Genomic DNA, 27348 nt, shown 5'->3' on the forward strand with positions numbered 1-27348 from the left:
TCGGAATAGCTGCAATTGCTAATATCTCCAAATCGTGTCACTGAAGAGCTTCTCAGTCCGCCATGAATTGTCCTTCGCGCACCGATGACACCCTCGAGCACCCGGGATGGAACCAGAATCCGCCGGCGCTGAATGCCGACGTTACCACTCGAAGCGATTTCAACGGCATTGCGAACTCGAAGGTGCATCGGAGACACGCAGGCGGTATGGGGGGAGCTGCAGGTGAAGGAATTGCAGCGATGGATCATAGACCAAATAGTCTAGATGGAAACGAGCCCGAGATGGAGAAGAAGACACCCGGCGAAGTGATCGCTGCCGCTCCTGGGGACCAATCACCCAGGACGAGCAGCGAATCACCTCGCCGTCCTTTCAACACATCAACCTTTTCTTTCTTTCTCCGTCTCGCTCAAAGTATCAAGAAGTTTGGTCGCTTCGTGGGCCCGGGATTCTTGATCGCGGTAGCTTACATTGATCCGGGAAACTACTCCACCGATGTCTCTGCAGGCGCGGAGTTTCGCTATGCTTTGCTCTTCATCGTCCTAGTGTCCAATCTTTTTGCAATCTTTCTACAGTCGCTGTGTATTAAGCTCGGCACTGTGACCGGGCTCAACCTGGCGGAAAACTGCAGGGAGCACCTACCCAAGTGGTTGACCTACATCCTGTACGTTTTTGCGGAGGCCGCCATCGTGGCAACCGATATCGCAGAAGTAAGCAGCTAATATCCCCCCTTTTGCTTTCGGATGCTGGTGCTAACCTGGTTTCCTAGGTTGTCGGATCTGCCATCTCGCTCAACCTTCTCCTGAATATCCCTCTGGTGGCGGGATGCGCAATCACACTAGCCGATGTTCTCTTCATCTTGATATTCTATAGACCGAATGGCGCCATGTGGGGTCTGCGTCTGTTCGAGTTCTTTGTCATGCTGTTGGTCCTGGGAGTGGTGATTTGCTTTTGCATTCAACTCGCTCTCATTAAAGAACAGTCGGTCGGAGCTGTTTTCCGGGGCTACTTGCCTTCGTCTGCCATCGTGCAGTCCAATGGGTGAGTGGCCCGCTTCGTAAATGACCGAGACATTGCGCTTACTAACTTCCTATCTAACAGTCTGTATCAAAGCTGTGGTATCCTCGGTGCTACGGTGATGCCTCACTCCATGTTTCTTGGCAGCGGAGTTGTCCAATCGCGACTGAAGGAATTCGATGTTACCCAAGGCTATGTCGATCCCTCCGTCTGCCTTGGAAGCACCAACGGAGAAGTGGAATACAGGCCGTCAATCCAAGCCATTCGGGGATGTCTGAAGTACTCCGTCATTGAGCTTACGTTGTCCCTCTTTACATTTGCCCTGTTCGTCAACAGCGCCATTCTCATCGTTGCTGGTGCTTCCTTGTACGGCACTTCGGGAGCTGATGAAGCAGACCTCTTTGGCATTTACGATCTTCTCTCTAGCTCCATTGCCCCGGCTGCAGGTCTGATCTTCGCATTGGCCCTGCTCCTCTCAGGTATCTCCGCCGGAATCGTCTGTACCATGGCTGGACAAATGGTCAGCGAGGGAATGCTGAACTGGAGTATCAGACCTTGGCTCCGGCGACTGGTCACGCGGTCTATCAGTATCATCCCTAGCATAATCATTGCAGCTGCTGTCGGCAAGGAGGGATTGAACAAGACTCTAAACGCCAGCCAAGTGGTTTTGAGTGTCATCCTGCCGTTTGTCACCGCTCCTCTGGTTTACTTTACGTGCCGCAACCGTTACATGACCGTCCCTACGGATAGAAACTTCTCCGGTGAGAATGCCTCGGCCGACGGAGTCAAGATGAGAAACAACTGGTTTGTTACTGCCATCGCTGTCATTGTTTGGGTAATCATTGCGGTCATGAACGTGGCTCTGCTCGTCCTGATTGGACTCGGCAAGGCCTAGAGCGTGAAACAAATGGAACGCCGAACTGAAGGGGACGACATTTCTTCGAAAGGAAGTGTCGCTGGAATGTGCAAGCCGTGTAGCTCAGAAGGCTGGAGGTACGGTATGATACACTCCGAAGATGCAGACATGTAAAGGGGAAGAAAGTGAGCAGAACATATACAATAAATGTTCGTAGAATGAACACAGATTAATCGATAATTTGAGGGGAAGGAAAAGATAACAAGAAAAAATCCCAACTCCGATGCCACCATGATCATAACTCCTAAACCGCTATTCTCATAGTAAACCACGTATGTAATCCTAACCCAGCCCACTAGCAGGCTCCTTAACCTTCGTCTGCTCCGGCGGCTCATCAATAAACTGCGGCGGCGCCACCTCATCCTGCAAGAAACTCGGCATGGCACTATCCGCCATGGAGCTCTCCATCATAGTCTCCTCACCCAGCGCCTCCAATTCAGCATCCAGTTCCGCCTCATCCACATCCTCAGGAACATCATACGCCCTCGAGATACTTTCCTGAATCTCATTCCCCACGTCCATCAAATCCGCCATCTCATCCTGCAACCGCTCAATCTTATCAATATCAATCTGACCATACTGCTTCTTGAGTGTCTTAGTGGTCGTCTTCATCGCATCCACCGTCGTCATCACATTCTTCAGATTATCCTGCATCATGCCCGCTTGCTCCATATTCCACGACTGCTGCGACAGCTGATCCCGCTGCGCTTCGTACTGTTTCCGCCGCTGGAGTACCTTGAGCGCCTTCTGCCGTAAGGCGGTTTTTCCCGGCCCGTCGCGCATCTTCGAGATCTTCGTTTGATAGGTTGATAGTTCCGAGTTGAGTGCCGCAAGCTTGACGTCAATGCTGGAGATGCGGGTTTCCACCTGTCCGGGTGGGAGAAGTGTTAATCATGCGGGGTCGGGCGGATGAAGGGACGAGATGGATGGATTGGGCAACAACATTGATGGATGGATGACTTGTTAGGGGAAGGGGAAGGGAAAACGTACATTGGTTATGGCCCCGTCTAAGGTTGGCTTGGGTGCCGTATTCTTCGTACCGAATAGCCGGTTCATTTTGGCTGGTTGGATATGAGAGAGGATTGTGGGATGAGCTTCTTGTGGCAAGCTTGAGGGTCTTGAACAGGCCGCCCTGAATTGGGGGGAGGGGGGGGGGTAGATAGATGGATATGGTCTGGTTCGGTCCTTAGCGGCCGCGGTCTCGCCTCGCCGCCTTGGAGATAACCGGTCGGGTATAGAGCTGTGTCGGGTGGTCCTGTGAGTTGGGCTTTGGGCGAGAAAAAGGCTTCATGAATTACAGAATATTTGTGATAGTGAGCGCGAGATGATTCGACCAGGTATTATAATACAAAAAAGTATTAGGTCAGAACAGCGGGGGTGAATGTTATCAGTTGCGCTCGAGACGAAGCTTAGGCTGCTACCTAGAATTGCCCCCACGTGATGAGGTATAATACAGTAAGATGTGGTATTATGCAGGAGATACGTTCATGTGCCGTTTCTGGCTAAAATTGTCAGTGTGATGTTGACCAGTGAATTAGATGACAGATATGATATTATATTCCAGGCTATAACTGGAGAATTGTCCTGATGATCAAATCCAGACTTGACTCGTGATCCGAGGCAGATGAACCGGAGTGACGGAGTATGGGGTATTGTCTTCAGTTAATGACTGCAAGGCTGATCTGCTTACTGGCCCCCGAGTCTAGCCTAAGCACACGCTTGTTCACCCGAGTCCGGGTGAATATTTATGTGTTTGTTAGCATGGTCTGGCTGAGATTACTCACCTGGACACCATGATTCATGAAGGTGAATTGACCACCAAATGGTATTTTATTGATGATAAGAACAGTTATAGTGTAAGGTGAGTGACGGTAACATACCGCCCAGCTGCCTCCTCCCCCCCCAGCTCCGGTGAAACGAAACAAGACAGAGTACCCGGTACTTGTATCTGTGCACAAGCGGATAAGGCCAGTGCGGTACCTGATACTTTGCCGGCCTTTGCACCAAACCTGCAAGGAGTAGGTAATAACAACTCGTGCGTCTTGAAGGGAACGTTCCGGAGTGGTTACGCGAACGTCTGGAGGACAGCCTCATCAACCACAAACAACCATTGGACTTCTAGAAGGAGGAATAACCGATTAGAAACTGTATAACTACAATACTTACTTAACTTACCGTTCTCGCCGCGGATTATTAAGCGTCTGAAATTAACTAATTCCATCCACTCGTGGTCCTTTCACAATCATCCATTATTGCCCCCCTCTCCCTCGCGTATCTGGTTTCGGTTCCCCGCCGTCGCTCCTCGGGCTTGTTGGGTATTTCCGCCCTGCTTGTTCAATCGTCACCTTCCAGGGATCAATTCAGTCTTGCCGGCCGATCCAGACACTCCCGCCAGCGCACCACAAGTCAAACGTGATCCTGCGAACTGTCAGCCTGTGATCCTCACTTTAAGCCTTTGGGTTGTTGACCCTCAATTTATCCTTCCTCCTTTCCCCCCATCTGACGGACTGGTTTCGCCTGTGCAGTGCCGGGCTGACAAAGTGATTACATTGCCCGTGGGTCGCTTCAGCCCTCCCAAACAACGGACCTTGCTCTTGTTTCGTCTTTTGTCACTCTCTCACTCTCTCAGGTCGTGAAAGGTACGTGGTCTGGACCTCCTCCCTCCTTCCTTGCCCTTTTCGGATTTTATGGCAATGCACTTTTGTCCTGCTGCTGCTTCTGCTGTCATCCCCGTAAAGTCTGTCGTTTGCCGCCCTCATAGGCTCTTCGAGACCTGACTCCTTCCCCGACTGCCTGAGAAGCCCGCCCCTGATAATTCTTCAGCCCATATTCACCGATCTTTCTCTATTGAAACGCTTGAGGCGCATGCAACCTTACTAACTTTGTCTATTTTGCGCATGTAGCGCTTGGCCGCTCTGACCCGGTTTATCTTGCCTATCGTTCTCCTCTCTCCTGTCTTGTGTCTCGGGACGATTCGATCTCAAAACGACTCAGTCCTTCCGAAGTCTGTTTCGATATATGACTTTTCACCGAGTAACCATTGCATACTCAACACTTTGCATGAGACTCATATACTAGACCACCTCCGCTCACCCACGGTTTTGTATCATATTCGGCTCACCGTAACGACGTTCCGGCGACGACCTGCGACCAAAAGTGCCCGTGCTACTGTGCTTCCTTTCCATGACTCTTTTCGCCCAGTTATATAATTCATCATGTTTTGGCGTTTCGGAGGATATGCGAGTATCTCCGCCATCGATACCCTGCTAGACAAGCCCGATGTCACCCTTGAAGAGCTGTTGGATGAGTCTGAGCTCATCCAAGAGCTCAAACAAAATAATACGAAGCTCATAGAATTCTTACGAGAAGATAATGTTCTTAAACGACTCATGGATTATGTCACTGCGCCTAGTCTGGTGAATGAAGACGACGAAGATGATGACGATCACGAGAACAATGCGCAGACGAACAGAGATGATGATGCAACGGAAGAGGCCAAGGGGGGTGACCCCCTTAAGGATATTTTGGACCCCGAAGACCTGGAGCGGGCGGAGAAGGATCGCATGAAGCGAGCCTACGTCGCATGCGAAATTCTGTCGTCGGAGATATGGTCGATTGTGGAGTCCATTCTGCTCAATCCCGACAACTTACGAGATTTCTGGGGGTTTTTGCGGCGCTCGTCTCCTCTGGACTCGGCTCAGGCGAGTTACTTTACGAAAGTGAACGAAACTCTATTCGACAAGAAAACCAGTGAAATGCTGGAGCTATTCAAGTCAATGGAGGGAATTGTACCGGCAATTCTGCAGCACGTGGACAATCCCATGGTCATGGACCTTTTACTCAAAATCATCAGCTTGGAGAAGGTAGAAGGTGGCCATGGCATTGTTGATGTAAGTTGAGGGTGACTGTTTTCGCCTGTAAGTGATTCATGCTGATCAACGTCCGCAGTGGTTGAAAACTCAAAACCTCATACCCACGCTCCTCTCGTTTCTGTCCCCGGATCACCCTGCCTCGGTGCAGACCTCGGCTGGGGATTTCCTCAAAGCCATCATCACCATATCCGCGAACGCAACACAGAATGACCAATCCTGCATTGGCCCGAACAGCCTCACCCGTCAGCTGGTCTCCGTGCCGTGTGTGGAAAGTCTCATCAAGGCCATGCTGCAAGGTGGAAACCCTCTGACAGTCGGTGTTGGTATCGTCATTGAAGTGATCCGGAAGAACAACTCCGACTACGATCCTGAGAATATCAATGGTCCGGACTCACTCCCCACCACATACGATCCGATCTACCTCGGGAATTTGCTTCGGCTTTTTGCCAAACACATACCGGACTTCATGGCGCTGATTCAAAGCTCGAAACACACTGTGAACGATGGGGGCAAGGTGAGAAGTGTAGAAAGGGGCAAGCTCAACTCAGCTTGGGGTGCCAAGATCGAGCCCCTGGGCTTTGACAGATTCAAGACGTGCGAATTGATGGCCGAACTGCTACATTGCAGTAACATGGGCCTTCTGAACGAGCCGGGGAGTGACGATTACGTACGGCAGCGTGATGCTGAGCGCGAGAGGCTCATGCGCGAAGGTGTCTTCAACCCGCACCGCGAAGAGACATCGGCATTCGATGGGAACGACTCTACGGTGGACTTTGTCAATGGATCCGTCATTGGCTACGGTTCCCCCGAAGGCTCTAGAGTGCTTGAGGTCGCGAATACGGGCGAGGAAAGCTTCGAAGACGTTAGCGCATCCGGTGTTCTGGTCGACAAGGAGAAGGACGCTGAAGTGAAGGACACCAGCAGCGCCGAGTCCAAGCCGGAGTCCGCAGCTCCCTTGCAGCACACACCGACAGAAACAGCCGAAAATGCTTCAAATGGCGCATCGGAGGACGGCTCACACGATGGAAACCCTGCGAGTCAGGTTCGGGCACATACGCCTACTTCCGATCCTGTGTCAGCTACTGCGTCAGGTATAGCCGAAGTTAGCCTGGGCGGTGGACAGACCAGCAAGGAAGGCCAGCCAGCTGCAGAAGCGGCTTCCAACGGTATGGAAGGACAGACCACGGCGTCTTCCCAAGCCGAACAGGAATCGGCTCCTCTCGTAGACCAAACAAATAATCAACAGAGCTCCTTGACGCCTGATACTGCTGGCCAGGTCGGCGATGCTTCAAGCTCAGTTCCACCCGCTTCCGACTCGGCGCCAAACGACGGTGATGTGCCGCGACAGCTGCACCCAGATGTTCAGATTGATTCCAACGGGCAACCTGTTGTTGGTGACTATCTCAAGATTATGTTCGTTGAAAACAAGGTGGTACCGACTATTTTGGTAAGTCTGCAACTAAATTATGTCATGGGCAATTTCTGACGGATGTATTTAAGGACTTCTTTTTCCGATTCCCCTGGAACAATTTCCTTCACAACGTTGTCTATGATGTTGTCCAACAAGTGTTCAACGGTCCCATGGACCGTGGCTACAATCGTCTGCTGGCCATTGACGTTTTTGAGACTGGCCGAATCACCCAGAGCATTGTCGAAGGCCAAAAGCGAAGTGATGAGGCGCAGCGAACCAAACAGATCCGACTAGGGTACATGGGCCACTTGACCTTGATTGCTGAAGAGGTTGTGAAATTCAGCGAACGGCACCCGCCCGAGTTGCTCTCTCCCACGGTTATGGAGAATGTGCTGAACCCGGAGTGGATAGACTATGTGGAGCAAACGCTTTCTGAGACCAGAGAGCGCGACAACGCCATTCTTGGAGGGGTGCGCCCTGACATGTCGATTGGACATCGCCAAGGCATGCTCAATTCCGGCCAGAGCGCGAACACATCATCGGCGCTTGCTGACGCTGGCCTGAATGGCTCGGTGGGAGGCTCCGGGTTCCAGGGCTTCGACATGATGAACCAAGGAAGTGTCTCCGGCGGAGCTTTCGGGCTAAACAGCGGTAATTCTCTGCTGAGCGGGTTCGCTAGCTCCAGCGATGACGATGAAGATGAAGAAATGGAAGATCAAGATGATCGGAATATGGCCGAGCCTTCTGCTGAAGGCGGCTCTGACAATGTGGGTCATCACCTTTTCACTGATGTCGATATGCGCGATGCTTGACGCAATCCTGGATATCCCTCTCCGCCCTACCCTTTACCTTCTTCTTCTTCTTCTGCGGCCATCTTTGCATCATTTGGTACACCCTGTGTTGGTTGATCTTTCTTTGGAATCGGGCCTTGGGCTGGTATACATTTCATGCTGCGGCTGGGATAGCGCATGATGGACGAGAGGAGCGACGGAGGTCGCGGAGGGCCTTGCACATAGAGCGTTCTCCGACGCTTTACTTTACGTATGAAGTCATTCTAAAGAACTCCTGCTCCCCGCTATCATGTTGCAACTCTCTGGAACTAAGCATGTGCTTGCCGGTCACACCAGTAGTTTCTTTTGGCTTGCCGCCTAGGTGTTGACGTCGCCTTTGGTGTATCCCTAACCTGATTTCTGGATTTGCGCATTTACCTCGTCATCTACTATCCTCCATAATGGAACAGAGCTTGTGTACTAATCCGAATATGATAGGGCTCTACCAACTCTACCAGTCAGCCAATCCCGATCCTTCCCCCACCACCAGCACCGTTGAGCCAAGGTCCGTCTCGCGCACGGCGGCAGCTAGCAGCCCGACTTGCTGCCCATAAACAACAGGCTGCCGAGAACTCCGAGGGTGGTGAAGAGTCAAGTCACAACGAGCAAAGCGAACATGACATGCAATGGCCCACGAATCCATTTGTCATTGCCGGCTTGGACGAGGATGCCGATGGCTCCAACTCGCCTGCCAGTGCAGCCTTCCCGTCCACTGATTTCCCACCTGCCAACAAGGATGAGCCCTTCTCATCGCCTACATTCCCTGACTCCGGTTTCAGCCCTCCCGACTCATTCTCGACTAACTCCTCCGACGAGGATGGAGAAGGTAGACCGGAGGGCATGAGACGCAAGGAGCGGGTTCCCCTGGAGGTTGACGAGGAGGAAGACGACATGGGGGAAATGGTCGGGCCTTCGCTTGGGTCGGGCATGATGGACTCGGACGAAGAGGATGAGGCCATTATGAACGAATCTTTGGGGTATCCGGACATCGCCTCGGGGCGCTACAGAAACTTCGGTAGATCTCGGATGGGTGCCTCACCGTTCGGCGACGATGAAGATGACAGTAGTGATGGGGAGGATGATGATGGATTAGTCGAGATTCTCGTCCCCGGGCGAAAGGCTTCCACATCATCCACCACATCATCCCATTAGTTTTTGCACATGATGCTTGATGTCCACTTTCTGTTATGTATGCAACGCTTACTTCTTTTTTCCTTCTTTTTGGCGGTACTCTGATTTCTGTTTCGGCCTCTTTTCATTGCTTTTCATCTTTTGTCTTTTTTTTTGGATTAGTTCAATTCCCATGATGTACACTATTTGATCGCATGGCACTTTTGTATATGCTCCGGTTCATGATTGTATGCCTCAACGAGTCGGACCAAGCGGAATTCCGGGCAATAAGGATCGATCTGAATGATTATGTTTACATTCTTGCTGGAGAAAATGGCTCGTAGCTCCATACTATATAATATACCTTATGTTTGTTCGGATGTATGGGCGATTTTGATGCGGGAGGGAAAGTGGGACGCCGCATTCATTCTTTCCATTCTTGCCTTCCGCTCCTGCCAAAAATCCCACTTTTCGCTTCTGCAACTTTCGTCGCTCGGAGGAACTGAAGCAGTACCGGGGATTTCTCGAATTCTGCAGTGCTCATATGATTATTTACGAGTAGTATATTCCCCAGTACTCTTCTTTGCGATCATGGCAAGTGCGCCGTCAGGGCCCTCGGGGTAAGTTTATTTTTTCCCCTAATATTTTCGTTGCTATCTCCGCGATGACGTTTTCGGGTCGGACATCGGGGTTGCGGTGCTTTTTATGCCTGATGCTTCATGAGTCAAATTATCGCCTCAGTATATGCATATTTCCCGTCTAAGCTATTTCCAAAAAGGATGTATATGCATACTACCTGTGAAGCACAACTTCTATGCATTCTGCATGATGATAAATGGCTGTGAAGCATTCAGCTCACCCCTCCCCCGCCATCACGCTGCCCGCATGCCCACTCCATGATACAAAATCCATAATCTGACTAGCAGCCCCAGGCCCGGCGATGATGACAGTCTACAGATCTACTTTGATCTGCTTAATTGGATGGTTAAAAATGGAGGTCATCTGCACGAGAGCGTCCAAATAGCCAAGGATGAAAGCCGTGGTGTTCATCTCCAAGTCAAGAAAGACTGGAAGGATGCTGTCCCCACCGACACACACATCATCAAGACGCCTTTGGCTACTACTATGTCTTATTTCAATGTTGTTAACCAGTCCACTCCCTCAATCTCCTTTTCGGCGCATGGCCTGCATCTCCCCCAGTCGTTTATTGATGCTGTCGGAGAAAAGGAATCGACCATCTTCTTCTTGATTGGTCAGTATCTTCGTGGCACTGAGGGCTTTTGGTACCCGTATATTCGGACATTGCCCCAGCCTGGCTCTTTGACCACTCCTCCTTACTATGAAGGAGAAGATCTGCAATGGTTGGATGGTACTAGCTTGTTGGCGGCTAGGGAGAAGAGATTGGAGGTTCTGAAGGAGAAGTATGAGAAAGGTTCGACGGAGTTGCGCAATGCTGGGTTTGAGGGTGCCGATGCGTATACATGGTAGGCCACCGAGAGTGCTACTTGCAGTTTCAAGCCTTAGTTCAGAGCGGCATTGACACTAGCGATGTGTTTGTAGGGACCTCTATCTCTGGGCAGCTTCGATGTTCATTTCGCGTGCCTTTTCGGCGAGGGTACTTTCTGGCGTCTTTCCTGAAACGGATCTGTCGGAGGAGAAGCTCTCTGTCCTTCTCCCCATCATCGATATGGGCAATCATCGACCGCTAGCCAAGGTGGAGTGGCGGGCTGGTAAGGACGATGTTGCCTTCGTGGTCCTAGAAGACGTGTCGGCAGGCCAGGAGATCAGCAACAATTACGGACCGCGGAATAACGAGCAACGTAGGTGCCCTCCGGAGAACTGCTTCACGAAGTGGCTAGTGACTGACAAATATCAGTTATGATGAACTACGGTTTCTGCATTTCCGGAAATCCTTGCGACCACCGCATTGTCAGTTTACGAGCACCGCCTGGAAGCCCCCTCTACATGGCAAAGTCCCATCAACTGCAGATGTACCCTGACCTTGCTGTGGGGGAACCAGAAGATCACTACTACGTCTTCAACGTGTTCTACCCTCTTCTCGCTCCTGACATGTCAATGGAGCATTCCATCTTCTCACCTGCCCTGCTTGACGCCGTGTCGGTTCTGGCTGCCAACAACCGGGAGCTGGAAACCCTCGAAATCACCAATCAAGGCATCAAGATTCCAAACGTCTATGGTAATTCTAGGGCCCTACTTGCTGCCTTGAGTCAGGTTATCATTGAGGTCGTCACACATGCTGCCAAGCTCAGGGCGTCAGGGGAAGATCTTCAGACACCGACAAACCTCAAACAGACCCATGCGAAAGTATACCGAGACAGCCAGATCATGTTGTCTGAGACCGCTCTAGTTGTCGCAGCATGGACACTGAACCGTGCGCGGCTACATAACTTCACTGGGACCTGGGAGGAGACCAAGAGAGTCCTTGGGGCCCATATGGGCCGAATCCCCACCGGAAAGTTCCCAGAAGAGGTGTACTCGCGGCTGCAGGTGCGGATTTTGGAGCGGAAGTCTCTTCTTACAAACAACGGGGAGTTGTTCACCCTGGGTGAATTGCCCGACCTCCTCCCAACGGCGATGCAGCAACCTTGCAAGGCCTGCTTCCAGGACATCTTGTCAGTTTCTGAATCCGCCATTCCAATGCTAAGAGGAAGCGGTGGGTCATCGCCATTTGCCTTCCCGATGTTCCTTTGCCTGGTTGCGGCAGCCCACACTGCTAGCAAATCTGGTGCTTCCGAGGAATTAAAGCCCTCCCCCAGACTGTCCCGATGGGCTAGCTTCCTCCTGGAGAATTACCCACCGCCCCCGAATGATGTGGCCTGGGCCTTGGAGGACGAGGATGATGAGCACATTGTGAGTCTCTTTGACGAGACACTGGAGAAGATGAGGTCACAGAACGCAGGTGTGTTTACCAGTTTGGCCCCGTACACGGGAGACTGGCAAAAAGACGATTGGTGGCTGTCGCCCAATTGGTTGCGATGGGGATGGATGATCGGGGAGCAGGAGTGTGTGCAGATTCCTGACGATCCACTGCAGTTGTTGGCGACTGGAAGTGGGGGTCAGGTGAGGCTGATGACGGAGAATTACCTATATGTGCCCGGAGAGGCATATGAGTAGTAGACAGATGAGACATAGAAATAAATATAAGACCAGTGCTACCAGTACTAGGTAGCTATCAATATAGCAATCGATGTAGAACCAAAGAACGAGTAGATCTGTGGTGGTTAGTCAGCGTGGATCAGGTGACCCGGCTGGACCAATCAGGGAGGAGCGAAAGGCGGATATTCAGCAAGCGCAGGAATTGCCGCGACGGGCAGCTCAACCCAAACCACGCCTGCCACGGCTTTGTAACGCATCCTCGATTCTCCCACCTTTCCTCCCCCCTCCCTTTCCCCTCCCAAGTCAATTGGGCCAGTGTTCACCATGATATCTCGAGCGGCGGCTCCCTCCTCTTCCATCGCCTCCCTCTCCTCCCGCTCCCTCCGAGCCCAGGCCCCGGCCGCCCGTTCCTTCGCGACCGTCCAGGACAACGCCCCCCCGGTCAAGCACTATGGCGGTCTGAAGGACCAGGATCGGATCTTCACCAACCTCTACGGACACCATGGAGCTGATCTGAAGTCGGCGATGAAGTATGGTGACTGGCACCGGACTAAGGATATCGTTCTGAAGGGTCATGACTGGGTAGGCTCTGCCCCTTCGCGGGTCCATTGGACCCGGAACTGCTGGAAGATGCGGAAATGATTCCAATGCTGACTTGATATGTGTTCGATCTGTGCAGCTTATCTCTGAGCTGAAGGCCTCCGGTCTTCGTGGTCGTGGTGGTGCTGGTTTCCCCTCCGGACTGAAATACGTGAGTTGCCCTTACCGAGACTAATTGATGACATAGCCAGTCTTCGGGCTTCAGTCTAACCTTCAATTGCTGTGGTACAGTCTTTCATGAACTTCAAGGACTGGGACAAGGACCCCAGACCCCGTTACCTCGTCGTCAACGCCGATGAGGGTGAGCCCGGAACCTGCAAGGACCGTGAAATCATGCGCAAAGACCCCCAGAAGCTCATCGAAGGTTGCCTCGTCGTCGGCCGTGCCATGAACGCCAACGCCGCTTACATCTACATCCGTGGTGAATTCTACCAAGAAGCTACCGTCCTCCAGCGGGCTATCAACGAGGCCTACGAGGCTGGCCTTATCGGCAAGAACGCCTGCGGTACCGGCTACGACTTCGACGTCTACATCCACCGTGGTATGGGCGCCTACGTCTGTGGTGAGGAGACCTCCCTCATCGAGTCCATCGAGGGCAAGGCCGGCAAGCCCCGTCTTAAGCCCCCGTTCCCCGCTGCTGTCGGTCTCTTCGGCTGCCCCAGTACCGTCACCAACGTCGAGACTGTCGCCGTCACCCCTACCATCATGCGTCGTGGCGCCAGCTGGTTCTCGTCTTTCGGCCGTGAGCGCAACGCCGGTACCAAGCTGTACTGTATCTCCGGACACGTCAACAACCCCTGCACCGTCGAGGAGGAGATGTCCATCTCCCTTCGCGAGCTGATCGACCGTCACTGTGGAGGTGTTCGTGGTGGCTGGGACAACCTTCTCGCTGTCATCCCCGGTGGATCCTCGACTCCCGTCCTTCCCAAGTCCATTTGTGACGACCAGCTCATGGACTTCGACGCCCTGAAGGACTCTCAGAGTGGTCTCGGTACCGCTGCCGTCATCGTCATGGACAAGTCGACCGACATTGTTCGCGCCATCTCTCGTCTGTCGACCTTCTACAAGCACGAGTCTTGCGGTCAGTGCACTCCCTGCCGTGAGGGTAGCAAGTGGACCATGCAGATGATGCAGCGTATGGAGAAGGGTCAGGCCCGCGAGCGTGAGATCGACATGCTCCAGGAGCTGACCAAGCAGGTCGAGGGTCACACCATCTGCGCTCTGGGTGAGGCCTTTGCCTGGCCCATCCAGGGTCTGATCCGTCACTTCCGCCCCGAGCTGGAGGCCCGCATCCGGGAGTACTCGAAGGAGGTTGGTGGAAACGGACCTTACGCTGGTGGTTGGCACCCGGAGGCCCGCGCTGAGGGCAAGCTGATCTCCCCTGGCATGTAATTACCATAAACCTGTCTCAATACTCTTTTTACTCTCTCTCTCTCTCTCTGTGTGTGTGTGTACGACTTCCACTATGGGGATAGAATAGCTTCGCTCGCAACACCCTGCAGTTCGTCAGGTATAGAGCAACAGGGCAAGCGAGGGAGGGAAAAAAAAAAGCCAAAAAGAAAAGATGGAAAGAATAAAAGAGAGAGAAAAGAAGAGGTTAATCTTTGCTAAATCTTTCTGTCTTTTTTTCTTTTTTGGATTTTCTAGAGGGAGTGTGTGTGTTCTTCTCCAATTTACCCCTTGTCTCCCACCCAACCCCATCTCATATTTTCCTTTTTTTATATCTTACGTGTCGTGTTAGGTTCTCGATCATGTACAGTCCTGGTAGCAATTGAACTTTTTCTTTGGTTTAAATTCTTCTCCTTCAGAAGATGTAGGGTGTTTACTTTTTGCTGGTAGAACTTGAACAATACTAAATAAAGAGTAGTCCAGATTAACATCATATATTTGACATAAAGTAATTTATTACTAGTCTAGTTGTAACGAGAATCTTATCACGCCCATACGGTAGGTAATGAATCGAATCAACTTCACCGTTGTTGAATTCACCAACCAAGAATGGAAATGCAAATGCAAAAAAAAAAAAAGAAAGAAAGAAAGAAAGAAAGAAAGAAAAGAAAAGAAAAGAAAAGAAAAACCAATATACCAATAAATCTCATTGATACACCACTCAATAATTAAGTACAAATAAAATACATACACACACACACACACACAATCATCAATCACTACCACCATATAATCAACGACTGCAAGAACCAACCAACCAACCAACCAGTACACCCGATAATGTCTACGTTATTACCCCATTTTAGTCTCACAAAAGACGAATAAATGATTTCATTCGGGTCATACTAAATTGTCATAATTTCTATTTTTTTCTTCATTGATTGAATCATTGTATCATTGCTGTTGACTTAGGTAGTGGGTACTATACTACACTACTACTAGACTTAATTCAATAGATAGATGCCTCATGCTCAGAATTATAAGATGATAGATAGAGTACTATTACCCGGGGAGAGGGAAGGAGAGAATGAGAAGGGTTGGGGGATAAGGTCTGAGAAGGAAACTTTCCATATTAGGAGCGGAGGTGTACATCAGAACAGATGAGGTTTTCTATTAAAGATATCATTTGGGGGTGAGTTGAAATTAGGCTATTTGCTCGTAATTGAAGGAGATGCTGCTACTTCGTGGAGTTGGAAATGTCAAGATGATTACTTTGCGCAATTACTGTTTCGTTCACAAGGACCAGCTAGCTAACTTACACGCCCAAAGTTCTGCGCCCTCTGCAAAGTCCGAGGACGGAATGCATCCAAGAACTAAGGAAAAGAAAATAGAAACACAACGAACAACAACAGAGAAGTGAAAACAGGATCTAAGTTACACAATGGCTGCATGTCGTTCCGTCAACCCATAGACACAAAAAGATGCAAGATATCAAAGATTCAGCGTCGACCAGCACTCGGTATGCTGCATCCAAACAACGGAGTCCCTTCCACCCAAATTCCCGAAATCATAGATCAATAGCCCCCAGCCATGATGAGACTGTAGTACCGCCGACTCATTTCGGCTGTCTGTGCAAGGCGTGCATCGCCCGTCAAAGGCAGACTGAGTACGCTGGACAGCTCGATTGCCTGAAGTAGCAACTTGTCAGAACCAGGATGTTCGTCAGTCGTGTCAATGGAACAACGTACCTTTGAGTCCTCGTGCCCAGTCCAAGTGGCAACCACGCGGCTCATTTCCCGGAAGGCTACACGTTCCTCTAATCCTTCCACACCCGATCCCTGACTGACCTTGTCGCCCATCTTCACCAAGGCACTTACTAACCGGGCAAGTTGGCTAGCATCGCGCTTGCCGCTCTTGGCCGTAGCCAGGCGCAGGAAGTCGTCGTAAATACCACCACCATTGGCCCAGCCGCGCACCTTTCGCTCAGGTTCCTCGCCAAAGCCCGTCACCAGCATCTCAAGCGTGCCATAGTCGCCCTCAATCACGGCAGTTGGCGCCACAACACGACAGAAGGTAGCGTGGGCATCGTTCCAGTTCTTGCCACGGACAAGACAGTCCACTTCGCGTGCCGCATCACCCGTGTCGCGAGCATAAAGCGCCTTCGAAACCCAGATCCAGCTCTCGGGCAGCTGAAGATCATGCGTGAGATAGTGCCACATCACGTTGGTTTGGCCGTCCGAGGTGACCGGCTCCGGCAGCTGGGGCGCAAACCGGGCTAGAGTCTCCTTCACAGCACGCTCGCGATCAGATGCATGCGAGAGGTGGAGGAGGACGAACAGTGCCCGGTTCAAAGTGCCACTGCAGCAAAGCTCCCAAGCATAGTCCCACACGAGCTGGTCCAACTGCGCTGTGTTGACTTGGAAGCTTTCGTGCTGCCCAATGGCTGCCGCAAGAAGGTGACAAAGCTGAAAAGACAGCCGGCTTGACTGCTTATCCCCGCTGACCGACTCAGGCAGGAGAACGGCCGGGAACTCCTGTGGATGGAGATTGGCCGTCCGAGCAGCTCCACCAGTTGTCGTGGCATACACTTTCAGCAAAACCCAGAGAGGAGACTCGCGATCAACGATGTCTTCCTGGTTGTAAGGCGTCGGAAGGGCCGGCTCATTTCCTTCGTAGAGGTCGTCCACGAACTGGCAGACGGCGGCTTCGATAGGCTCATCGTCGGTGATACCATACCAGAGACGAAGGCCGAAAGCCTGGAACCAATCCAGCCCAAATCGCTCAGAGAAGGTGAAAGTAGACAGACGATCCTCCAGCGCACCAGTGGATTTGCCTTCGCTGCGAAGGGCGTTGCCGGCCAGAAGTTCGTACAAAGCTCGGACGGGCTCGCTCATTTCAGAATACACATTGTTCTGGCGCCACATCTCAATCTGCTTGGCCATATCAGTGCGCGTCGTAGGATCGCGCGCGATCTGAGCAACCAGTGTCGCAAGATGGAAATTCTGACTAGCAATTAGGACCTTGCAAGCCTCCTCAACCCGATGCGAGCATAACAAGTAAAAGGCACGCTCCTCGGCTGAGCTGGCCTTGGCCACAGCCTGTGCATGCTTTTCACGTACGATACCCTCCCACAGACGGGTCAGGCGGTCTTTCTTGATACGGTGAATGTATTTGGAACGAAGATTGGGAGGCACGCCAGCGGAAATATCATCCTCAGTCTTGTCGTTGAAAAGGATGTTGGCCAGCTGCCAGAGAAGTCGCTCGTGGTCAGATTGTACCAAGTTCGAAGCTTGCACGAACTCCCGGAAATCGGCCTTTGCCAGACGAGCAAAGGGAACACCATCAACACGCGAAACAGCAGTCAGCTTCCTCTGGGCATCCAGCATCTCACTCGGTTCCACGGCTGTGTTATATTCCAAGAGAGCCACATCTCTTCCTTCGCTAGTCACAGAGAGCTTGTGCCTCCAAACGCTATCAACCGCCTGCATGTCCGACATATCATTCTTGGCGCAGAGAAGAGAGTTCAGCGTGCCCCAACGCGGTTTGAATGAGTGATGGAAAGCAAGATCGTCTTCGCTTAGCTCGTGGGATTCGCCAGCAAATGTCTTGGGCTTCTTGTTATAAGGCCACTGTAGGGACAGATCGTATTAGTTTAGGCTATTGACAAACGAGGGTTCACAGTGCTCAAGTCATATTGTATCGCATCACTTCCTACAATACAACTTCCTATAGGGATAATAGAGGGATATAAGAGGGGAAAGAAGGAGTCAAACCTCAAAGCCATTAGGCCGCACGCTTTGTGCCTTCAAAGGAGATGCGGCTTGTTGTTTGCGTGGTTGCTGAAACAAAGAATTCATCAAATCGATGCTGGTGGCGAAGCCCTTTTGCCTGGTATCGGCGGCAGATGGCTTGGGGGTATCCTCACGGAGAGACCGGTCGGTAAAGGCATTGGCTTGGATCTCACGAAGTGCATCGCGATCTTGCTTCCGGGGACTGATGGTGCGTTGCAGATGCTCCGCCCAGTCTCCAGTAAGGTCGAGACGAGGCTTCGAAGGCGTGTTCCAAGGCTTCAATACAGGCTGGGTGGTCTCCATAAAGGTATCGGTGCTTTGGGTGTCATCGCGCTCCACGGTAGGATGGAGGTCTGGAAAGGTGCCCGCCATGTCCATTTCCTCGCCCTCATCCAATTCGACTAGTGACTCGCCAGAATGTTGGCTTTCGGTGATATCATCGCCGTCTTGCTCAATAGTCGAACCCGTGGAGCCTTCCCCTAAAAAAGACTCCTCATCGTCTCCAGAAACCGAACGCTGGTCCTCAACCGTCTCCATCATTTGGTTGCCAAACGCACCCGGGACAATCTTACGCTTTTTGAAATCAAAAGTATCATCGTCGACGCCAGCCATTGAACCCACAAAGGAGTCATCAGTGGAGAAGGCAGACATCATCTCCGAGCCCATGGTCGTATCGGGGTTGGCGGGGGTTTGAGCCTTCGGAGTCGGAGTGTCAGGAGCAGCACTAAAAGTGCTTTGGTTGAGGCTCTCACCTTCTTCTTCCTCGTCGCTATCATAATCAAGACCATAGGTGGTGTAATGGGGCACCCGGAACACCCACGTGCCGGTCTCCTTTTCGTAGTCCACGAACTCGGTGTTGTGCACCTTTATCAAGCGGTCGACGTGCTTATCGAACAAGGGGCCGCTGGTGAGAGGGGAAGGTGACTTCTTGTCGCGACCCCGAGGCCAAGAGTTTTCGATGCGAAGGGTGGAGGGAACGTTCAAGCCCTTGCCCCTCGGGGGCTTGATGGTTTCATCTGGATACACGGTAATCTTGCGCACACCGATGTCTACAAGGTCGCCGAAAATGCGGTCCAAGTCCACGGTGGTCAGATCAACGGGCTCATCGAACGTCACCTGGCCGCACCTTTGACGACCAACAGTAAAGCCAACAAATTTCTTCTGCTGCTCTCGGCTCAGCTTGCTGATCTCAGCGCGGGTGGGCTTCATCCAGTACTCGCCCGGTTGCGGGTCTCCACCGGGAACGAAAGGCAGACGAGAGGGACCCTCAGGAGTAGTTGAGGTCGTCACCGCATTCTCGGGGACGACGGCAAGCTCATTACCACGAACAGACTCCATCTCAGGACGGATAGAAGGCTCGCTAGGCTTGATACCGTTGAGGCCATTGACTGTGTTGCTCTTGCGGATGGAGCGCAGGAATCCCAATTCCTCCGGAGTAGGCTCGGGGCTTTGAGACTGCACCGGAACGATCTCTCCTCCAGTGGCTGGCGTATCCGATGATGAATCGAAACTGACCTTCTTCTTCATCTTATCGGCTGGCTGTGCTGCGTCTTCGCCGTTGGTGATCGGGGCAGCTGGGGTACTGGCTGGGCGAGCAAAGAGGTCATTCCTCAGGCTACGATCAATGGTGAGGCGCTTCAGGCTGCCGCTTGACAGACGGGAGCTGCCAGAGGTAAGTGCACCGGGCGACAAGACACTGTCGGTGTCGGGGTCGAATGTCTTGCGCAGATTGCTGGTAGACAAACTCTTGCTAAAGCTGGTGCGTCCAAGACTTCCATTGACACTTCCACGCAGGCTTCCACCCAGCACGCTGCCACCAAGTCCGCTAGGAGTACCAGCAGAGCTCGAAGGTGAGCCATAGGTGGAGTAAGAGAACCCGTATCCCTGGCGTTTGGGGGGTGTAAGAAGGCGGTTAGCGGCATTGGGGGTGATCTTATAGACAGGGAGCGGAGTGCGCTGCTTCTGTTTGGCGGCAGACGAAAGCGGCGTCGCCAAGGGGCCAGGGCTGGAAGCGCTCGGGGCTGGCAAGCCAGAGAAGATGGACTGGTTGCCATAGGGGTTGCCGTCCAAAAGAGAGGCCTGCAAGCTACCAGGGGCCGGTTGGGATTGCTGAGCTTGCTGGGGCTGTGTCTGCTGGCTGCCGCCAAACAAGCTCGAAGTACCAAGCCCTCCAGTCTGCTGAGGCTGACTCTGCGTGTTACCGAAAAGCGAACCGCCGGCGCTCGGAGTCGTGGTGCTCTGTCCCCCGAAGAGAGAACCACCGGTTCCAGTGCCACCGCCGAATAGACTCGGCTTCTGCTGCTGCTGGTTTTGGGCGCCGCCAAACAGGCCACCACCACCCGTCTGCTGGTTCTGAGTATTACCAAAGCCGCCAAATGCGCTGGTGCCGGTGCCGGTGCCGGTGGCAGGCGTGCTGCCGCCGAACAAGCTCTTCTGGCCCTGCTGCTGGCCTCCGCCGAAAAGGGAGCTTGTGCCGGTTTGCTGGTTGTTCCCAAAGAGCGATCCACCAGTCGACTGCTGCTGTGGTTGCTGAGTGTTCTGGCCAAAAAGAGAAGAGCCAGTCGTGCCGGTGCCAGTGCCAGCCCCAGTATTGCCGAAGAGACTCGGGGTACTGGACTGCTGCTGTGTGTTTGAGCCGAACCCGCCAAACAATCCTTTGTTCTGAGTCTGCTGCTGATTTTGGGCTTGGTTTTGCTGACCGAGCCCACCTCCGAACAAGCCGGTGCCGGTTTGCTGCTGTTGTTGGCCGCCGAAGGGAGAGGAAGTCGCAGCAGTACCACCAAAAGGAGAGGCAGTGCTTGTGTTCTGCGCGCCAAAGGCGCTGCCAAAACCTGTGCCGGTGGAGCCACTGTTTCCGAATAGAGGCTTCTGTTGTTGGGTATTGTTATTGGCGCTGCCACCAAACAGAGATCCGCCGGTTCCAGCACCAAAGCCGGTGGTTCCTGTGCCGCTTCCAAATCCACCCGTAGTAGCAGTAGTAGATGTGTTTCCACCGAAAAGGCTTGGCTGGGAGGTGCCAGTAGTACCAGTTCCACCCCCAAATAAGGAAGTGGCCGGCTTTGCTGCTCCAAACAAGGGGTTGGAGTTGGTGCTAGATCCGAATCCACCCGCCGTCTGCGTTTGTCCAAAGGTCGAGGGAGCACTGGTTCCGCCTCCGAATGGCGTGGAAGTGCTTCCAAAGCCGCCGGTCGACTGTTGTCCAAAGCCGGATCCTCCAAAGGCCGATGTGCCAAAGGCACCGGCTTGGCCACTACCGTTGCCGAACCTACGGCCTTGGTTGTAATCACCTAAGCGAAGTTCTTCAAAGGAATACTTGCTGTACGGCTGCATGAAGGTGATACTTTGGTAGTGATTCATCCCCGTGGTGTTACCGTCCTTCTCAGTGAAGGGACTAAACGGCGTGCTTCCAGTGCCATCAGAGGGAGGAATGGCCTGCTGGAAGGCAGTCCCTGTCCCACTACCGAAGCCCGATGCGGTGCTGCCGAAGCCACCAGTGCCACCGCTTGTACCGAATCCACCACCGGTGCCAGCTGAGCTGCCAAAACCCCCGGTTTTGTTGCCGAATAGGCCACCCCCAGTGCTAGCGGCGGTGCCAGTGCCAGTGCCAGTGCTGCCGAACCCTCCGCCAGTGTTGGAGGACGACCCGAAGCCGCCGAACCCGCTACTACCACCAGCTGTGGCAGTTCCGCTTCCGAAAAGGCCTCCGCCGGTCGAAGTCCCAGTTCCGAATCCGCTCGTGCGATTTTGTCCTCCAAACAGGGACGTCGACTGGTTCTGTGTGCCGGTTCCGAATCCTAGAATAACAAAGACCTTGAGTCAGTTTCGCTAACAAATATAACAAAGTAGACAGATCCTGGGACATCTGATTAGAATCCATCCTTGGGCCATGGATCTCCGGCGGTCAATGGACGACATTTGACGTGAACTTCCAATCCAGAGACTTTCTGTCATAAGAGCCAGTGGTGAGGGTCCTCGAAAGCGCCATTTCGGTCACGGATCGGTGATCGAGCACAGGAAAGTCGAGGGGTCCGCCCCAAGGCACAGGTGGAAGAGAAAGGATCGCCAAGCCCACTGAGATATAGCCGTCAGGCACGTACCTCCACCGGAACCAAAGCTACTGGAGGTGTTTCCAAACAAGCCACCACCGGATGTATTACCGCCACCAAAGGGAGACGATGTCGATCCAAAGCCTAGATGACGGGGGAGATGCTGTCAGAGACTGTATTGAAGCTGCGATCCCTTCTCTTGCAGTGCTGCTGTTTTGTCCCGGTGTCGAAGCCATCCACGGGCGGTCGGTGGTGGGAGGAGCCTAATAGGACGGTCGCAGCTCGACGTTCGGAACTACCAGCAAATACCGATCCTTTTGCACCGGAGAGTCTCAAGGGACGAGGTAAAAGGAAAAGAAAAGTAACCCGGGATAACCGAGGACGGGGTTCGCAACCAGACGAAGACACCTACCTCCACCAGTACTCGTGCCACCAAAGCCAGAGCCTGCCCCGAAGCCGGAGCTTTGCTGGTTGTTTTGTCCGAAACCTCCGAACATCTTGCTGAATGATGATGCTTTAAATTAGGGAGTCATTCGGTTCGAAGGACGTCTGCGATCGAAGGTTGGAAGGCTCGGAAGATCGTTAAGAGCGACGATGATTAGAGCTCCGTACAAATGGATATTTTGCGAAAAAGAACAACCGTAGCGCGCTAGCGTAATATAAAGCGACAACGTTGCGTAAGTTTGAAAAGACGATGTCGACGCGCTGGTGAGCACGGGTGTTTGTTTGGAGAAGGGAAGAAAAGAAGAAAAAAAAAGGTGAAGGGGTAAAAGTGACGAAAAAGGCCACACTAGCTACAGACGGAAAAGTACCGTCGGAGCTAGTAGGTGAGCAAGTCTGAAGGGAATCGACTTGAGTGGCAGTCGGGGGAAAAAGTGACGAGGTGAGGCAGAGGGAGGAGGACGCGCGACGGTGGTCGAGGGAAGAAGCTGCGAGAGCCAAGGAAGAGAAGAGCGAGAGAGAGAGAGGGAGAGCGACGGCAGGTTCCCTTCCTGCCTGACTGGCTCGTTGCTGTCGCTTAACTATGGGAAGGTCGGCCATGTCAGGTATGGTACGGTCACGGCGTGACGGGGCGGTGTGCTCACTGGAGTGGGGAATGGGACCGGGTGGCCGGGTGTTGATACCGTTGCATTACGACAATGGCACGTGATGCGACGGAGACTGATTCGGGAGCCCGACCGGGTAGCCAAAGGAATATCGAACTGAATGCTTGCATCCCGATAACTATAACATCCCTAGAATGGTGTCCGGCTTCACAGTAGCTGTGTCAAGTCTCCCACTACTGATGCAGCATAGTTACGTTATGTTAACTCCCGCAACTACGCCTGAGGAGCCCGACGCCGTATCAGTATATCGGTCCAATGAGGGACTGTTCCCAAGGTGTAACCCTGGACGTTCCCATCAACTACCTACCAGTAATAGAGAAGAGAGACCCCGACAACCAGTGCTGTCATGTGAAGGAACACCCCAAGCTACATTGGATAACAAAAAACAATTCGTATGAAGAATAGAAGTTAATGTATATTGAAAAGGTGATCAGCGATCACCTTAATGTTCATCTCTCAAACACGTTGGGAATCACTAAACGGGGTTTATAGGAATATGACTGCGCCTCCGGACAACTGTGTCCACCCAATAATGCTAATCAACTCATCATAACATCCTGATTAATCGCTTTCATTTCATGGCTGTGAATATCGCTCGTCTTGAATTCGGGTCATGCGAAGATCTTATTTGCCGCGGGCAGCATGCACCGTGGCAATGATCTTGTCAACAACCGAAGGGTCCGACAGCTGTTACAGGCTTAGTTAGTCTCCATTTCCAACATAGGCAAGAATGTGTGTTTTCTTACAGTAGAAGTGTCACCCAGGCTGTCCTCCTCGCCGCTCAGGATCTTCCGGAGAATACGGCGCATGATCTTACCGCTACGGGTCTTGGGGAGATCCTCGACAACGTAGACGGCCTTGGGGGCAGCGAAAGGTCCGATGGACCGACGAACCTGCATGATCAGATCCTTGCGGACCTGGTCGCTGGTCTCGTTGCCCTCCTTCAGGGCCACGAAAGCGTTGACGGCCTGACCAGTAAGCTCGTCGGCAATACCAACAACAGCAGCTTCAGCCACCATGTCTGCCATTACTGATTAGTGGCTGTTGTATAGATGGCGGTCTCTTGCGTTAACTTACGGTGCTCAATGAGGGCGGCTTCGATCTCAGCCGTGGACAGACGATGTCCAGAAACGTTAACCACATCGTCAACACGACCCCGGATCCAGTAGTATCCGTCGTGGTCACGGCCGGCACCATCTCCAGTGAACTATAAGCGCAAGTCAGTCAGCTACTGCCCGTGGAACCATATTTTCTCGCAGGGGTGCGAATGTCGCTTACGTAGTAGCCCTTGTAAACGTTCAGATAGGTATCCATGTAGCGCTTGTGGGCGCCCCACACGGTACGGGCCATGCTCGGCCAGGGTTGCTTGAAGGCAAGCACACCCTCCACATCGTTGCCAGTGATCTCCTCACCAGAGACCGGGTCAATGATGGCGGGCTCAATACCAAAGAAGGGAAGCGACGCGCTTCCGGGTTTCGTCGGGGTGATACCACCCAGAGGCGTGATAACATTCGAACCCGTTTCAGTCTGCCAGTAGGTCTGTCGAAGCGTATTAGACTACCTTACCCAACAACGAGAACCGATAATTCACTTACATCGCAGATGTGGGCTTCTTCCTTTCCGACAACCTCGAAGTACCATTTCCAGACCTCGGCAGCAATAGGCTCACCGACAGAGCCCAGGACACGCAGGTGTGCCATCTTGTGGTGGATGTGCTCGTCACCAGCCCGCTTCAGAAGTCGCAGGGCAGTGGGTGCGACGTAGAACTGGGTCACCTTGTGCTTCTCGATCACGTCCCAGTAGCGGGAGAAGTTGGGATAAGCCGGGGTACTCTCGAAGACCACAGTAGAGCATCCAAGCAGCAAAGGCGCATACACGACGTACGTGTGGCCGGTGATCCAGCCAACGTCACCACCGCAGAAGTAGCGGTCATCGTCGTGAATATCAAAGACATACTTGCCGGTCATGGCAGCACCCAGAAGGTAACCAGCCGTGGTGTGCATGACACCCTTGGGCTTTCCGGTGGATCCGGAGGTGTAGAGCAAGAAGAGAGGGTCTTCCGAGTTCACCGGCTCAGGAGCAAGGTAGTTGGGGTACTTTTCGACCTCCTCGTGCCACCAGACATCACGGCCCTTGGTCCAGGGAACCTCGGCGCCGGTGCGCTTGTAGACCAGGACGCTGGTGACATCAGGGCACTGCTTCAGAGCCTCATCGACAATGCGCTTGGTGCCAATGACCTTTCCTCCACGCTTGCCCTCATCGGTCGTGATGACGACCTTGGAGCCCGCGTCCAGGACACGGTCCCGGAGAGAGTCGGAGGAGAAACCGGCGAAAACAACGGAGTGGACGGCACCGATACGAGAGCAAGCCAAGAAAGCGACAATGGCCTCGGGAATCATGGGAAGGTAGATAGCAACGGTGTCACCCTTCTTCACACCCTGCTGGCGGAGAACCCAGGCAACACGAGACACCTCCCGCAGGAGCTCACCGTAGGTGATTGTGCGGCCCTCGCTGGGCTCATCGGCCTCGTAGATAATGGCCACCTTGTCGGGGTTCTTGAAGGCATGGCGATCGACGCAGTTGTAGGAGGCGTTCAGACGACCCTCAACAAACCAGGCATTGTCGCCATTTTCCAACGACCCACTGTGGGTGGTCTGGAAGTCTTGGTCGAAGTGAAGAAGTTCGCGGGCCATACGAGCCCAGAAAGTGTCTGGGCTGCGGATGGACTCCTCATAGAGCTTCCGGTACTCGTCAAGGTCTTTCAGGTGGGTACCTGTCGGGTGCTTCTGGTGGAATGCTTCGGGGACATGGAAGGTGTCGACTTCGTGGGCCTCGACCACCTGAAACCAACGGGATTAGCACGGAGACCCGGCGATAACTCGGCCAAATACGCGCGATTTCTTACCACGGAGGACTTGGGGGGCATAACACTGCCGTCGGCCATGTTTTGTGTCCCAACGAAAATGTGTGTTTGAGCTGTACAATGTTAGAAAGGGACGGACACATTCCAATTACAAGGTAGCCCTCTTTTCTGGTGGGCAAAAGGGCGAGGGGTTCAATTCGTGGCACCGGAGTGCACGTGAGTTTGCGGGCGGGGGATTAAGCTCACTTGTCAAAAGAATTGCTGGTTGGTGGGGTTCAGGCAAAGTTTCGCGCAAGGGGAGGAGGGTTTATTACAAAGGGGAGAATTGTAGGAGGGAGAAAGAGGAGGGAGAGGGAGAGGAGTAGAGAAAGAAAGATGCAAGATTGGGAATGAAAAAAAGAGGAAGAAGGGAGGGGGGAAAGAAAAGCAACTGGTGCCCAGGATGGGGAAGAGAGACAGTTATTTATTGAACCCAATGCCCGAACTGAAAAGAGGGATGTCCCTTTTAGAGAGAGACAGTTTATGATTTTAATTGTTGAGAGGAGTCCCGCTCCCCCGGTGTCCGGGTGGAGGCGCGCTGCTACTTCAGGCTTGGTTCAGGCTTGGTACCGTCGTAGCTTCACACTGGCCAAGGTTGTACTGCTCCCGGCTGCTAAGGTACCTCCTCAGTACTACTCGCTACTTGCTACTTTTACTACCACCTAGTTACTATTTCCTCCCCTTAATCCATCCGTCCATCCTACTTACCCCAAGTCAACCTTCTTTCCCTTCCGCGCGACCGTAGGTATGATTAATCTTGTCGGACCAGGGTTCAATCCTTACTTTTCTGGATCGGCTATGCAGATTAACCTAGATCTTACCGGGTGTGAGTTCCAGAGCAGTATTACCCCTCCAATTGTTCCCTCCTTCCTCCATTGAATTGAGATCATGATGCCGTATGGAGGCGCTGGTCTACTTCCCACCATGGATGATACATACTACATACATACCTGACTAGTCATGCTTGTCGCTCTAAGCGCCTCTCCACACTCGGGACAGCCACGACTACTGTAACATAATAAATCAATAATAATAACAATAATTATTACTATAATAATTAACATAAATGAACGGGTTGCGAGGAGGGGGAGGGGGGAGGGTGGAAGGATTGTTCTGGATGCGGGTCATCGATAAACGGACTAGGGACAGTCTTTTCCCGGCAGGCCCTCGCAATGTCACTGGACAGACGACCTCCTGCATTGGCGGCTGCAATCCCAGTCCGTTGCATTCGCTCGCACTATCCA

General features: G+C 52.7%; 8 protein-coding genes across 8 annotated transcripts; 4 read left to right on the top strand and 4 right to left on the bottom strand.

The window, feature by feature from the left end:
* Nucleotides 1–62: 62 nt before the first annotated feature.
* Nucleotides 63–1909, top strand: BO83DRAFT_323146 (NRAMP family metal ion transporter; the record flags this gene model as incomplete). The annotated part of the gene is made up of 3 exons (XM_025527922.1): nt 63–707; nt 767–1038; nt 1099–1909. 3 exons carry the CDS (start codon nt 63–65, stop codon nt 1907–1909), a joined length of 1728 nt encoding a protein of 575 aa, XP_025383552.1.
* BO83DRAFT_382253 (putative SNF7 family protein (Cta1)) lies at nt 1829–3031 on the bottom strand. The gene is made up of 2 exons (XM_025532190.1): nt 2921–3031; nt 1829–2797 (listed from the first exon to the last, which is right to left on the bottom strand). Exons 1-2 carry the CDS (start codon nt 2984–2986, stop codon nt 2213–2215), a joined length of 651 nt encoding a protein of 216 aa, XP_025383553.1. The 5' UTR covers nt 2987–3031; the 3' UTR covers nt 1829–2212.
* Nucleotides 3032–4820: 1789 nt separating this feature from the next.
* On the top strand, nt 4821–8345 carry BO83DRAFT_148672 (Sit4-associated protein). The gene is made up of 3 exons (XM_025526221.1): nt 4821–5820; nt 5879–7249; nt 7303–8345. Exons 1-3 carry the CDS (start codon nt 5146–5148, stop codon nt 8023–8025), a joined length of 2769 nt encoding a protein of 922 aa, XP_025383554.1. The 5' UTR covers nt 4821–5145; the 3' UTR covers nt 8026–8345.
* A 1789-nt stretch (nt 8346–10134) lies between these two features.
* BO83DRAFT_402780 (SET domain protein) lies at nt 10135–12288 on the top strand (the record flags this gene model as incomplete). Its single annotated transcript, XM_025533562.1, has 3 exons — nt 10135–10637; nt 10714–10973; nt 11030–12288. 3 exons carry the CDS (start codon nt 10135–10137, stop codon nt 12286–12288), a joined length of 2022 nt encoding a protein of 673 aa, XP_025383555.1.
* Nucleotides 12289–12509: 221 nt separating this feature from the next.
* Nucleotides 12510–14262, top strand: BO83DRAFT_411619 (NADH-quinone oxidoreductase subunit NuoF; the record flags this gene model as incomplete). The annotated part of the gene is made up of 3 exons (XM_025534326.1): nt 12510–12852; nt 12950–13021; nt 13102–14262. Exons 1-3 carry the CDS (start codon nt 12595–12597, stop codon nt 14260–14262), a joined length of 1491 nt encoding a protein of 496 aa, XP_025383556.1. The 5' UTR covers nt 12510–12594.
* A 57-nt stretch (nt 14263–14319) lies between these two features.
* BO83DRAFT_148691 (uncharacterized protein) lies at nt 14320–14664 on the bottom strand. The gene has a single exon (XM_025526222.1). It carries the CDS (start codon nt 14569–14571, stop codon nt 14377–14379), a length of 195 nt encoding a protein of 64 aa, XP_025383557.1. The 5' UTR covers nt 14572–14664; the 3' UTR covers nt 14320–14376.
* Nucleotides 14665–15517: 853 nt separating this feature from the next.
* Nucleotides 15518–23054, bottom strand: BO83DRAFT_347025 (uncharacterized protein). The gene is made up of 5 exons (XM_025528799.1): nt 22509–23054; nt 22148–22240; nt 18033–21844; nt 16008–17888; nt 15518–15947 (listed from the first exon to the last, which is right to left on the bottom strand). The coding sequence occupies exons 1-5, from the start codon at nt 22591–22593 to the stop codon at nt 15834–15836; spliced, it is 5985 nt and encodes a 1994-aa protein (XP_025383558.1). The 5' UTR covers nt 22594–23054; the 3' UTR covers nt 15518–15833.
* A 459-nt stretch (nt 23055–23513) lies between these two features.
* On the bottom strand, nt 23514–26393 carry BO83DRAFT_382259 (acetate--CoA ligase). The gene is made up of 7 exons (XM_025532191.1): nt 26312–26393; nt 26108–26178; nt 24798–26042; nt 24481–24741; nt 24280–24409; nt 23949–24223; nt 23514–23889 (listed from the first exon to the last, which is right to left on the bottom strand). Exons 2-7 carry the CDS (start codon nt 26144–26146, stop codon nt 23827–23829), a joined length of 2013 nt encoding a protein of 670 aa, XP_025383559.1. The 5' UTR covers nt 26147–26178; nt 26312–26393; the 3' UTR covers nt 23514–23826.
* Nucleotides 26394–27348: the final 955 nt, after the last annotated feature.

This window comes from Aspergillus eucalypticola, assembly GCF_003184535.1.
Source record: "Aspergillus eucalypticola CBS 122712 chromosome Unknown BO83scaffold_33, whole genome shotgun sequence".
Taxonomy (NCBI): Eukaryota; Fungi; Ascomycota; class Eurotiomycetes; order Eurotiales; family Aspergillaceae; genus Aspergillus; species Aspergillus eucalypticola.